At 42.5% G+C, this 13,522-nt stretch overlaps 1 protein-coding gene across 2 annotated transcripts in view; it reads left to right on the top strand.

Moving 5' to 3' along the window:
• Window positions 1-13,522, top strand: part of UTRN (utrophin) — a 930,516-nt gene that overhangs the window by 866,518 nt on the left and 50,476 nt on the right. For both annotated transcript variants that reach the window (XM_069769124.1, XM_069769123.1), the window contains exon 71: window positions 5,721-5,786. In XM_069769124.1, coding sequence (XP_069625225.1) covers window positions 5,721-5,786 — 66 coding nt within the window. The remainder of the gene's footprint in view (window positions 1-5,720; window positions 5,787-13,522) is intronic.

The raw sequence follows: 13,522 nt of genomic DNA, 5'->3' as shown, positions 1-13,522 counted from the left end.
CCATAAATACATTTCTTTATCTAAATTAAAAAAAACAAACAATAAATGTACACATATTTAGTATCGCCGCGTCCGTAACGGCCCGACCTATAAACCTGGCCCACTAGTTAACCCCTTCAGTAAACACCGTAAGAAAAAAAAAAAAAACGAGGCAAAAAACAACGCTTTATTATCATACCGCCGAACAAAAAGTGGAATAACACGCGATCAAAAAGACTGATATAAATAACCATGGTACCGCTGAAAACGTCATCTTGTCCCGCAAAAAACGAGCCGCCATACAGCATCATCAGCAAAAAAATAAAAGAGTTATAGTCCTGAGAATAAAGCGATGCCAAAATAATTATTTTTTCTATAAAATAGTTTTTATCGTATAAAAGCGCCAAAACATAAAAAAATGATATAAATGAGGTGTCGCTGTAATCGTACTGACCTGAAGAATAAAACTGCTTTATCAATTTTACCAAACGCGGAACGGTATAAACGCCTCCCCCAAAAGAAATTCATGAATAGCTGGTTTTTGGTCATTCTGCCTCACAAAAATCGGAATAAAAAGCGATCAAAAAATGTCACGTGCCCGAAAATGTTACCAATAAAAACGTCAACTCGTCCCGCAAAAAACAAGACCTCACATGACTCTGTGGACCAAAATATAGAAAAATTATAGCTCTCAAAATGTGGTAACGCAAAAAATATTTTTTGCAATAAAAAGCGTCTTTCAGTGTGTGACGGCTGCCAATCATAAAAATCCGTTAAAAAACCCGCTATAAAAGTAAATCAAACCCCCTTCATCACCCCCTTAGTTAGGGAAAAATTAAAAAAATGTATTTATTTCCATTTTCCCATTAGGGCTAGGGTTAGAGTTAGGGCTAGGGTTAGGGTTAGGGCTAGGGTTAGGGCTAGGGTTAGGGCTAGGGCTAGGGTTAGGGCTAGGGTTAGGGCTAGGGTTAGGATTAGGGCTAGGGCTAGGGCTACAGTTTGGGTTGGGGCTAAAGTTACAGTTAGGATTTAGATTACATTTACGGTTGGGAATAGGGTTGGGATTAGGGTTAGGGGTGTGTCTGGGTTAGAGGTGTGGTTAGGGTTACTGTTGGGATTAGGGTTAGGGGTGTGTTTGGATTAGGGTTTCAGTTATAATTGTGGGGTTTCCACTGTTTAGGCACATCAGGGGCTCTCCAAACGCGACATGGCGTCCGATCTCAATTCCAGCCAATTCTGCGTTGAAAAAGTAAAACAGTGCTTTTTCCCTTCCGAGCTCTCCCGTGTGCCCAAACAGGGGTTTACCCCAACATATGGGGTATCAGCGTACTCAGGACAAATAGGACAACAACTTTTGGGGTCCAATTTCTCCTGTTACCCTTGGGAAAATACAAAACTCGGGGTTAAAACATATTTTTTGTGGGAAAAAAAAAGATTTTTTATTTTCACGGCTCTGTGTTATAAACTGTAGTGAAACACTTGAGGGTTCAAAGTTCTCACAACACATCTAGATTAGTTCCCTGGGGGGTCTAGTTTCCAATATGGGGTCACTTGTGGGGGGTTTCTACTGTTTAGGTACATTAGGGGTTCTGCAAACTCAATGTGACGTCTGCAGACCATTCCATCTAAGTCTGCATTCCAAATGGCGCTCCTTCCCTTCCGAGCTCTGCCATGCGCTAAAACGGTGGTTTCCCCCAACATACGGGGTATCAGCGTACTCAGGACAAATTGGACAACAACTTTTGGGGTAGAATTTCTCCTCTTACCCTCGGGAAAATACAAAACTGGGGGCTAAAAAATAATTTTGGGGGGAAAGATTTGTTTTTTTAAGTTTCACGGCTCTGCGTTACAAACTGTAGTGAAACACTTGGGGGTTCAAAGCTATCACAACACATCTAGATGAGTTCCTTTGGGGGTCTAGTTTCCAAAATGGTGTCACTTGTGGGAGGTTTCTACTGTTTAGGTACATTAGGGGCTCTGCAAATGCAATGTGACACCTGCAGACCATTCCATCTAAGTCCTCATTCCAAATGGAGCTCCTTCCCTTCCGAGCCCTCCCATGCGCCCAAATAGTGGTTCCCCCCCACATATGGGGTATCAGCGCACTCAGGACAAATTGGACAACAAATTGTGGGGTCGAATTTCTCCTGTTACCCTCGGGAAAATACAAAACTGGGGGCTAAAAAATAATTTTTGTGGGAAAAAATTTTTGTTTTATTTTTACGGCTCTCCATTATAAACTTCTGTGAAGCCCTTGGTGGGTCAAAGTGCTCAGCACACATCTAGATAAGTTCCTAAGGGGGTCTACTTTCCAAAATGGTGTCACTTGTGGGGGGTTTCTACTGTTTAGGTACATTAGGGGCTCTGCAAACGCAATGTGACACCTGCAGACCATTCCATCTAAGTCTGCATTCAAATGGCACTCCTTCCCTTCTGAGCCCTCCCATGTGCCCAAACAGTGGTTCCCCCCACATATGGTGTATTATCGCACTCAGGACAAATTGGGCAACAAATTTTGGGGTCCAATTTCTCCTGTTACCCTCAGGAAAATACAAAACTGGGGGCTAAAAAAATAATTTTTGTGGGAAAAAAATTTTGTTTTATTTTTACGGCTCTGCATTATAAACTTCTGTGAAGCACTTGGTGGGTCAAAGTGCTCACCACACCTCTAGATAAGTTCCTTAGGGGGTCTAGTTTCCAAAATGGTGTCATTTGTGGGGGGTTTCAATGTTTAGGCACATCAGTGGCTCTTCAAACGCAACATGGCGTTCTATCTCAATTCCTGTCAATTTTGCTTTGAAAAGTCAAACGGCGCTCCTTCCCTTCCGAGCTCTCCCATCCGCCCAAACAGTGGTTTACCCCCACATATGGGGTATCAGCGTACTCAGGACAAATTGTACAACAACTTTTGGGGTCCAATTTCTTCTCTTACCCTTGGGAAAATAAAAAATTGGGGGCGAAAAGATAATTTTTGTGAAAAAATATGATTTTTTATTTTTACGGTTCTACATTATAAACTTCTGTGAAGCACTTGGTGGGTGAAAGTGCTCACCACACCTCTAGATAAGTTCCTTAGGGGGTCTACTTTCCAAAATGGTGTCACTTGTGGGGGGTTTCAATGTTTAGCCACATCAGTGGCTCTCCAAACGAAACATGGCGTCCCATCTCAATTCCAGTCAATTTTGCATTGAAAAGTCAAATGGCACTCCTTCGCTTCCGAGCTCTGCCATGCGCCCAAACAGTGGTTTACCCCCACATGTGGGGTATTGGCATACTCAGGACAAATTGTACAACAATGTTTGGGGTCCATTTTCTCCTGTTACCCTTGGTAAAATAAAACAAATTGGAGCTGAATTAAATTTTTTGTGAAAAAAAGTTAAATGTTCATTTTTATTTAAACATTCAAAAAATTCCTGTGAAGCACCAGAAGGGTTAATCAACTTCTTGAATATGGTTTTGAGCACCTTGAGGGGTGTAGTTTTTAGAATGGTGTCACACTTGGGTATTTTCTATCACATAGACCCCTCAAAATGACTTCAAATGAGATGTGGTCCCTAAAATAAAATGGTGTTGTAGAAATGAGAAATTGCTGGTCAACTTTTAACCCTTATAACTCCCTAACAAAAAAAAATTTTGGTTCCAAAATTGTGCTGATGTAAAGTAGACATGTGGGAAATGTTACTTATTAAGTATTTTGTGTGACATATCTCTGTGATTTAATTGCATAAAAATTCAAAGTTGGAAAATTGCGAAATTTTCATAATTTTCGCCAAATTTCCGTTTTTTTCACAAATAAACGCAGGTACTATCAAAGAATTTTTACCATTGTCATGAAGTACAATATGTCACGAGAAAACAATGTCAGAATCACCAGGATCCATTGAAGCGTTCCAGAGTTATAACCTCATAAAGGGACAGTGGTCAGAATTGTAAAAATTGGCCCGGTCATTAACGTGCAAACCACCCTTGGGGGTGAAGGGGTTAAAAAAAAGATATATTTGGTTGCAATCAAGTTGTGATTCTTGCTGCATCTTGTTTAGATTGCATGAATTAGATGACAGATTTCCATTCAAGCATTTTATAAGGGTCAGCATGGTGGCTCAGTGGTTAGCACTGCAGTCTTGCAGCTCTGGGTTGCTGGGTTCAAATCCCACCAAGGACAACATCTGCAAGGTGTTTGTATGTTCTCTCCGTGTTTGTGTGGGTTTCCTCTGGGTACTCTGGTTTCCTCCCACACTTGAAAGGCATACTGATAGGGAATCCTTATTATTATTTAGAATAAAAATGCTTGCAATCACCTAATAAATCAACAAAACTCTCGTTAATTGGGTTATTTTTATGCTAGTAAGAAAACCATGATTATTAGAAATACATCACCACATGCAAATAGGCGATGTGCTGCCGATAATATGTTACTAACAATCATATTGTTACGCCGGCCACTCGTCAAACACTTTCTAAGTGTCACCCTACTCACTATGTGTTTTGCTCTGCTCCACCAAGTACCTGACCATTGCTCTGAGCTTCCTTATGCTTCTCTTCCAGCTTTGCTGTTTGTGAGTTATAGGGGGCACGGCTGAACTCTGCATGAATTTGTATCTATTATATCCTGCAGAGATCGGTTTCCCCGACCTATCACCTGCCAGCAGGTGATATATCAGGCGAGTCCACCCTCTATTCTTGACCTTAACTTAGGTTCTTAGTAGCTCAGTCTCTAGTTCCCTGTATTAGTCTGTTTCTGTTTTGTCTCAACTGTTATTGACCCGGCTTGCCTTCTCGTTTATCCTGATCTCTGTGCTTTGATCTCAGCTCTGAATTCTGAACCTGTGCTGCCTGCCCTGACCTCTGACCGTTTGACTATGCTTCTGTCTCGTCCATGTGTACCCCATACCCAAGTCTCTGACCTTCTAGTCAGTTGCTGCAATCCTGAGGACTTCCCTGGAGTGGACCCTGGTGTCTACTGGCGTCAGAGCCAATCCTCACCATCAGAGCCTCTAGTGAATAGACAATTAATCATGCCTCTCCAGGGTAAGCCTGGCCCGTGTCACAGTGTGTCCACAGCCACCAGCGTTACACATATTGGTGATAGTTCTATCCCCATCCCCATCACTGTTCTTCAGCCTTTGTAAACAGACTGGTAAACGAGTTCTGTACAACTTCGAAATAGCCAATCTGCTCTCATTACTGGCCTGAAATTGGGCTGTAAAAATGGCCCATTGTTCAACGAGTGCTTTAAAAATATAATTTATAACATTGCATTTTTATAGTATAGAGCTATTTTTATGTTTTAATCTGCCACATGTCAAATGATTCCTGACTGGTGGTCCAAAATCAGTTCTACTTAGTCATGGTACATGTTTTGCAGAGATGAGAGATAACAAGCATAAAACAGATAAAATACCTTACGTATTTGTCATGGTAGTGCTATCAGTCACATATTTTTGTTTGTAGAATGCAGTATAGAGTGCTTTGATTCTTTGCCTTATGACCCGTTCTAACCCTGTTGGTTACTCTAACATAAGAATGAAAGGTAACAGATTTAGCAGTAATAACTCACAAAAAATCAATATGTTTGATTGTCATATTGTTCTCTGGAGTAAAAAGTCACACCACTCTTTCAAATAGCTAAAAAAGTTGATCATTTAACAGTAAAAAAAAAATGCTTTCAAACTTGATAAGTAAGACTTTGGTGTGTATTATGTGTTATTTATTGGAAGCATCGGTCTCTTTTTTTTTCTAAGGTTGGCACATATGGAAAGGACTAATGGTTCTCTGTTTACTGACAGCAGTTCCGCCACTGGAAGCATGTAAGTAATGCATATTTCATCGCCCAGCATTTACATGTATAATAAATGAGCCAAGTTTTAGAGCATTGCGTAAGGTTTGGTTCAGTGCACACCGCGTCTGAGACGTACATATAACATATTAGCTGGGAAATGCTCCCAAGGTCTTGTTGTGATACTTGCCTCAATTAAAATAGATTGTATAAAGAAAAGAAGACGGATACTAGCAAGCAATCAAATCACCCAGGCATTCGGAGAGAAAAAAAAACTGCAGTAATTGTTAGGACTTGTTTATGCAGAACAGACAGAAGTGTCAGATATTTCTGTTTCTCTATGAATTGTGTGTTGTTTTTTTAGAAAACTAATTATATCAAGGTAATTGATGTAATTATGATCATAATATTCCCTCTAATTGAGCACTAAGTAACAATATAGGGTAAGGTCCACTGTGAGGTCGCTTAATTAACTCTTTAAAGCTGTAAAGATGAAAGAAACCACAAAGATCACACTCCGTCATCAACCTTAAATCAGCATAAATTAAACATATACACAAAAAACATCAGTAATTCCAATGATGAATAATATTAGCTCTGTTTGACAGTTTGAGTGGTCGTGATCTAGTAAAAAGAGAGGGGGCACCACAGGAATACAGGGATCCAACCTGATCTACACTGTGAACAACAGTAAGAAAAAGAGCAACAAGGAATAGACAATAAAACGGGGATCACCTGAGGCAATGGATCAAGTATAGAAGTACAAATTTTATTCATATATTATAGCACAAAAAACACAGAAAACCACATAGAGCACAAGTTAAAAACATTAAAATTGGTCACACATGTGACCTACATACAATAACAAGTGGCTCAAAATAAAGCCAACCCCCTGACAGAATTCCCCGGTAATAATACAATGGAATATACTTGTAGATACAAGGTATGATATCTATGTGAACAGCACTTTTAGCTCTAAAAGATGGCAAGATATAGAAACACTGAGAGAGACTTATAGCAACTTAATACAAGAATACAAAACCCCAAATAACAGGCTTGGCGACACACTGTACAATCATCAAGTTGCTCGCATAAACCATGCAAAGGTAAGACAGTTGGTAGATTGTAATAATATGTGGTAAATTGGAAGTATGAGAATAGACTTGGCACCTATATCACCTACAGAATAACTAGACAGGGAGGGATAGAAAAATTACAAAATCCCAGCAGGAATGCTATATACGACCCCCTATCACATGGTCAATTAGAGGAGTATAGATTTCAATGTACCAAAGCACCAAGCTTACCCACACTTGGGAGCATGCAGTGTGTTACCAAAGCCAATGAGACCACATCAACGTTTCTCAGTCACTTATTGGCAAACCCAGTTACTGCTGTAAGCCTGTAAAGAACCTTGGGGAGTAAAGACAGGAGGTACGCAGACCTGACACATGTCGCCACAAGGAGTGGCTTCGTCAGTTTGAGTGGTCGTGGTGTAACTGCCCTTATGCTATTTTCATACGTGTGCTTTTGTGCCAGCCTGCTTCGCCTTTGCTTCTCTGTGTTCCATACAGAAAAGCAGGAAAAGAAAATGATTGAGTATGAAGTATCAAGTATGAAAATTGCAGGTGAACAGACACTTGACATCTGATCAAATGGTCAGAGTGGAATCCCAACAGTGTGCATATTACATACTGTACTATAACGATTCCTGACGTTATACTTCCAACATGTTTAATCAATAAGTTGAAAATCTTTTTACGTTAAATATCCAGCTACTGCTGGGACTCACTAGAAGGGGCTCCTATGCCACAGTGTGGCTTTATTAAGACTCTTTGACACTAATGGAAACAGCCAAGTAGATCACTCAGTTATTTCTATCATACCCGGAGGGCCGTACTCTGCTTTCTACCGTAGTTCCATAGACAATGAATGTAGCTTCAGTCGAACATGTGCATTGCTGCTTCATTCTTAATACAAAAGTGCCCCAAACTGGTGATCAATGAGGGTCACAATGGACGGACTCTCATCAATCTACAAGTTATCGCATATCATGAGGTCAGTTGGTAATCTCTTCCTATTGGAATACCCCTTTAATAAAAGATTTTTGAAAGACTTAATGTTTGGGATATGCAACATTTTGGCCAAGAACCAATATTCATTAACTCATAAACTTGGGTACCAAGATTTTTCTTCAGTCCTTTACAAACTGAGAGGAGAGTGATTCTGGTGGAGCTCCCATGAGTTGTTGATGAAGATAATGAAGCATTAAGCAAATTTTTATTTTAGCATCTACTTAGGCCATCGGTGAAGCCTAATGGAAGTAGTGATACTAGATTAATGGGACCTGTTGGCGGGTGCTCAATCCGCTACAAAGGTCTTCGAGTGCAAATAGAACTTTAGTGAAGGTGCAATGCAATGAGATTAGAAGAGAACCACCCTTCTTTGTTAGGTAAGTAACACCTGACGAAGAAGACTGTGCATCTTCAAAACGCATTGTGTTGCATCTTCAATTACGTCTTATTTGCACCTGGAGACTGGTGTAGTGAATTAAGCACCAACCAACAACTGCCATTATTCTAGTACCACTCTATACGTTCTTCTGTTTTCTGAATCCTTACCCAAGATCTTGGCAAGGAGAGATCTGGTAACCCCCTGTTTTGTTCCATGTCTTTTTGAATGTTATGCTCCTAGTATACCTTCAACAGGTGAGGGTTCTTCATTGTTTCCATCCTTTCCCAACCTTACAGTGCTGCCATATGAAACATTTTTTTTTCTTTTTCATATGTTGATAGGTGAGACCTAGGCATTACCATATGGTGACTAGTGAGGCCCAGGAGAAAATAGTTGAGAAACCATGCTGAACATGGATATGGTCACAGCTCATAAAGTGTACCTTTCTTTATAAAGAGAAAAGTGCACTAATTAAGGGTAACATAAAATGTAACAATGGAGCTTGTGTTCATACTTATTAGTCTCTAAGAATACAGTTTAGTGGTTTACTTTAACTTTCTTGCTGAGAGCACCTCATTAAAATTTTCTGCAGCTGGTATAACTAGTTTTTTTCTTTAAGTTTTCCATACATATTCATGAATTATAAATTAGTCATCTGGGGATATTATAAACCTCTCTAATCTCTTTTAGCAAATAAGTGGCCAATTGAAGTTTTAAATTGAATTTGGCTCTCCAGGCTAATGAAGGTTAATCAGAGTGTTTTGCTGTAATTTAATCTGGAGATATCAGAATCTATAGAATAATGTTAAGTGACAGCATCACAAATAAATCCTTTGCAGCCGCTCCTTGGCGAACTTAGAATCCAAATATCCATTAACTACTGAAAAGTTTCTTACTTTTGTGATTGTGATGATTGTATCTTGGTCTTTTTGTGATGAATTTATCATTAGTCTAACAACGAACAGCAACAGGTGGCCTTCAAGTCATTCATTTCTAGTAGGAATACTGTCTTCTCATAGGAATTATTAACCGTTTATTAACCGTTGTCATTCTAAATGGCAGGTTAATCTTCAGGTCAAACCTACACAGTTGTTTAACTTTTTCCCTGGCATTTCTCAGTTATCATATCATAGGGATGATGAATCTCTCTCTACTACTGTGATCACAATGCTTGTTCTTTTTTTACTTCTTTTTACTTCTTTCCATGAAAATGTGACTGAATAATCAAAGTGGCTTTTTCTGGCATAAAATAGTTTGAAAATGTCCAATTTTTTTGACCAACACGTTTTCATGCCAGGCCTGGATAGCTCCGCTTATGTGGGAGGAGCATGGCAGCACCCTCCCACCTGACTAGATTAGCATGATGTGGGGTACAAATGTGTACGCCACTGTGAAGATGCGCCAAATTCATTAAGTGCACCACGTAATGAATTCAGTACGTCTAACCCTCCAACGCCCATTAATCAAGACTGGCGTGTACAACCCAGTGTTAATGAATCCACCCATAAGTCTGAATGTATGTAAATTTTACCCTTTATGATCTAAATAAATGGCTTTTTCTTCAATCCATTATATTTAATAATAGTTCTACTTTGTTCAAATGGCTGCATTTGATATTATAGCTGAAGAAAATAATGCCACTGTTAAAAATCATAAAAATAGTACTACTTTTAAAAATAATATAAAAGTTAAGCTGTTCAAACAACGTAGAGCAATTTTTACATCTAGTAAACTCTTATAAGATTGCGGAATATATTGTAAAAATTTGAATAAACTTTTGAAGGGTTAAAGAGGTTCTAGCTTAAAGGCAATGTGTACTTTTTTTTGGAGGGGTGGGGCTTTTTTATAATTAAATGCAGTCATTTTCACCTTTAAGTAACTTTAGTAATTGCTTTCATAAAGAATGTTGTACAGTTTATCTTCTGTAGCTTCTATGTTTCAAGGTACATAGCAAGCTGCTGAATGCTGTTCACAGCAAAATCCCCTCTATTTCTAAAGGCTTCTGTATTTTTTCTGAGCAATAACCTAAGCTTAATTCTAGTCAAATCAAAGTTCAGCTTTGATTCAATCATATTTGAGTTGAAGTGATTGCTAAGGAACTGCTTGAGATAAAGCTGCCAGGAGAGTTCTCTGATATACAGTGCTTGGCAGGGAACAGCATTCTGCAGCTTGTTATGTACTATGGATGCAAATGACAGAAACTAAAAAGTACACTATTTCAATCTGATTGTTATTTACTTTTTAATTTCTTATTTTCTCGATATAAGTTATCCATCAGTGAATGAAAATGATCTTGCTTACATTCACAGCCTATGGTCCCTTATATACAGTAACTAATCATATTTTAACCTGGATGATATTCACAGGTATACACTTGCTGCCTGTGAATGTGACCAAGAGTGTTCTCACTCACCGACTGCAAACTAACACAAAGAAAACAGTAAGCAATCGAAACATAGTTCACTAAAATCATTGTGCCATTTTAGCATCTGGCATTGTTTGGGTTTTGAAAAGTCAATCTACCTGTTCGTACAGTGAATAAAAGGTATTCTGGAATAGCTGAGTGACAAGCCCCTTGGGGAGCTTTCCCCAAAACAGAGATATCTAAAAAAAAACGTCTTGACAGATGAGAAGCAATCAACTGCATATGAAAATTTCTGAGTGGGAGTTTTGCCATTGTTTTGTATTCTAGGCCACAGATACTCCATTGCATTTAATAGTTACTTTTTATATACCATTCCCTAGATTCATTAGTGCTGCTACAAATTCCTTCCTGCAAATAGCACATAGAGCCTTGAATAAGTAATGATACTTATCTCGGTGCCTGAATCTTTCTCTTGTCGATCCTATAGTACTTTATTGAAGTTTCAGCTACTAATAACTCTACTGTCTTTTGCTCTTTTTTTCTTTGATTGTGCAATTAAAGTACTCTTCATGCACTAATTAAACTAACAGAGCACATGAAGCTAGAGCAGTGAGTGCCTATTATCTACGGGCCAGTGTTTTCAGTGCTCACGCAAGGTACTTCGTGCAGGTCCCCTAGTCAGCGAAACATTTAATCAGTATTAAATTTGTGAAGGTTTTTAATTTGTTGGTATCTCATTGTGGAAAAATGAATACATCAACTATATAAAAACTGCAGTACAATTGCATGTAATTTCAAAATCATTTTACGGTAAGTCTTTGGCCTCATTCACACAGCCATAATGCTGGTGAATTTCAGTAGTGTTACTGCTGCCGCATGTTCCTAATGTATTGATCAATCTAATTTATTTATTAATAGTTAAATACCATATTTTTCGCTTTATAAGACGCACCTGATTATAAGACGCAGCCCCAAATTTGGTGAAGAAAAATAGAAAAAAATATTTTTTTTAATGTTAAATGGGGGTCTGTTTTATAATGCCAGTGTCTGTCTTACAAATCATATATACGTCCCTCATCCTGGTATCTATATAACCCCCATCCTGGCATATTCCCCCCCATGCTGCTGGTACACCACTGCCCCCCTGTGCTGCTGGCACACCACTGCCCCCCGTGCTGCTGACATACCACTGCACACCTATGCTGCTGGCACACCACTGCCCCCCCTGTGCTGCTGGCACACCACTGCTCCTTCCCCGTGCTGCTGGCATACCACTGCCTCCCTGTGCTGCTGGCACACCACTGGCCCCCCATGCTGCTGGCATACCACTGCCCCCCCTGTGCTGCTGGCACACCGCTGCCCCCCTGTGCTGCTGGCACACCTCTGCCCCCCTGTGCTGCTGGCACACCGCTGCCCCCCTGCTGCTGGCACACCACTGCCCCCCTGTGCTGCTGGGACACCACTACCCCCCTGGGCTGCTGGCACACCACTGCCCCCTGTGCTGCTGGTACACCATTGCCCCCCTGTACTGCTGGCACACCACTGCCCCCCTGTGTTGCTGGCACACCACTGCCCACTTATGCTGCTGGCACACCACTGCCCCCCCCCTGTGCTGCTGGCATACCACTTTCCCCTGTGCTGCTGGCACACCACTGCCCTCCCCTTTACTGCTGGCACACCACTGCCCCCCCTGTGTTGCTGGCACACCACTGCCCACCTGTGCTGCTGGCACACCACTGCCCCCTGTGCTACTGGCACACCAGTGCCCCCCTGTGCAGCTGGCATACCACTCCCCCCTGTGCTGCTGGCACACCACTGCCCCCTGTGCTACTGGCACACCACTGCCCCCCTGTGCTGCTGGCACACATATGACCCCCTGTGCTGCTGCCACACCCCCCCCCCCCCGTACTGCTGGCACACCACTGCTCCCCCTGTGTTGCTGGCACACCACTGCCCCCTGTGCTGCTGGCACATCACTACCCTCTGTGCTGCTGGCACACCACTGCCCCCCCAGTACTGCTGGCACACCACTGCCCCCCTGTGTTGCTGGCACACCACTGCCCCCTGTGCTACTGGCACACCACTGCCCCCCTGTGCTGCTGGCACACATATGACCCCCTGTGCTGCTGCCACCCCCCCCCCCCCCCCGTACTGCTGGCACACCACTGCTCCCCCTGTGTTGCTGGCACACCACTGCCCCCCTGTGTTGCTGGCACACCACTGCCCCCTGTGCTACTGGCACACCACTGCCCCCCGTGCTACTGGCACACCACTGTCCCCCCTGTGTTGCTGGCACACCACTGCCCCCTGTGTTGCTGGCACACCATTGCCCCCCTGTGCTGCTGGCACACCACTACCCCCCTGTGCTGCTGGCACACCACTGCACCCCCCTGTGCTGCTGGCACACCATTGCCCCCACTGTGTTGCTGGCACACCACTGCCCCCCTGTGTTGCTGGCACACCACTGCCCCCTGTGCTACTGGCACACCACTGCCCCCCGTGCTACTGGCACACCACTGCCCCCTGTGCTGCTGGCACATCACTACCCTCTGTACTGCTGGCACACCACTGCCCCCCCAGTACTGCTGGCACACCACTGCCCCCCTGTGTTGCTGGGACACCACTGCCCCCTGTGTTGCTGGCACACCATTGCCCCCCTGTGCTGCTGGCACACCACTACCCCCCTGTGCTGCTGGCACACCACTGCCCCCCCCTGTGCTGCTGGCACACCATTGCCCCCACTGTGTTGCTGGCACACCACTGCCCCCCTGTGTTGCTGGCACACCACTGCCCCCTGTGCTACTGGCACACCACTGCCCCCCGTGCTACTGGTACACCACTGTCCCCCCTGTGCTGCTGGCACACCACTGCCCTCTATCCCATCCTGGATATTGCCCCCTCTGGTCACTATATGACCCTCTGCTGGCACGCACATGGCACCCCGGTCA

The sequence above is a fragment of the Ranitomeya imitator genome, chromosome 5 (assembly GCF_032444005.1).
Source record: "Ranitomeya imitator isolate aRanImi1 chromosome 5, aRanImi1.pri, whole genome shotgun sequence".
Taxonomy (NCBI): domain Eukaryota; kingdom Metazoa; phylum Chordata; class Amphibia; order Anura; family Dendrobatidae; genus Ranitomeya; species Ranitomeya imitator.
This window is presented reverse-complemented; position numbering and strand designations above follow the sequence as displayed.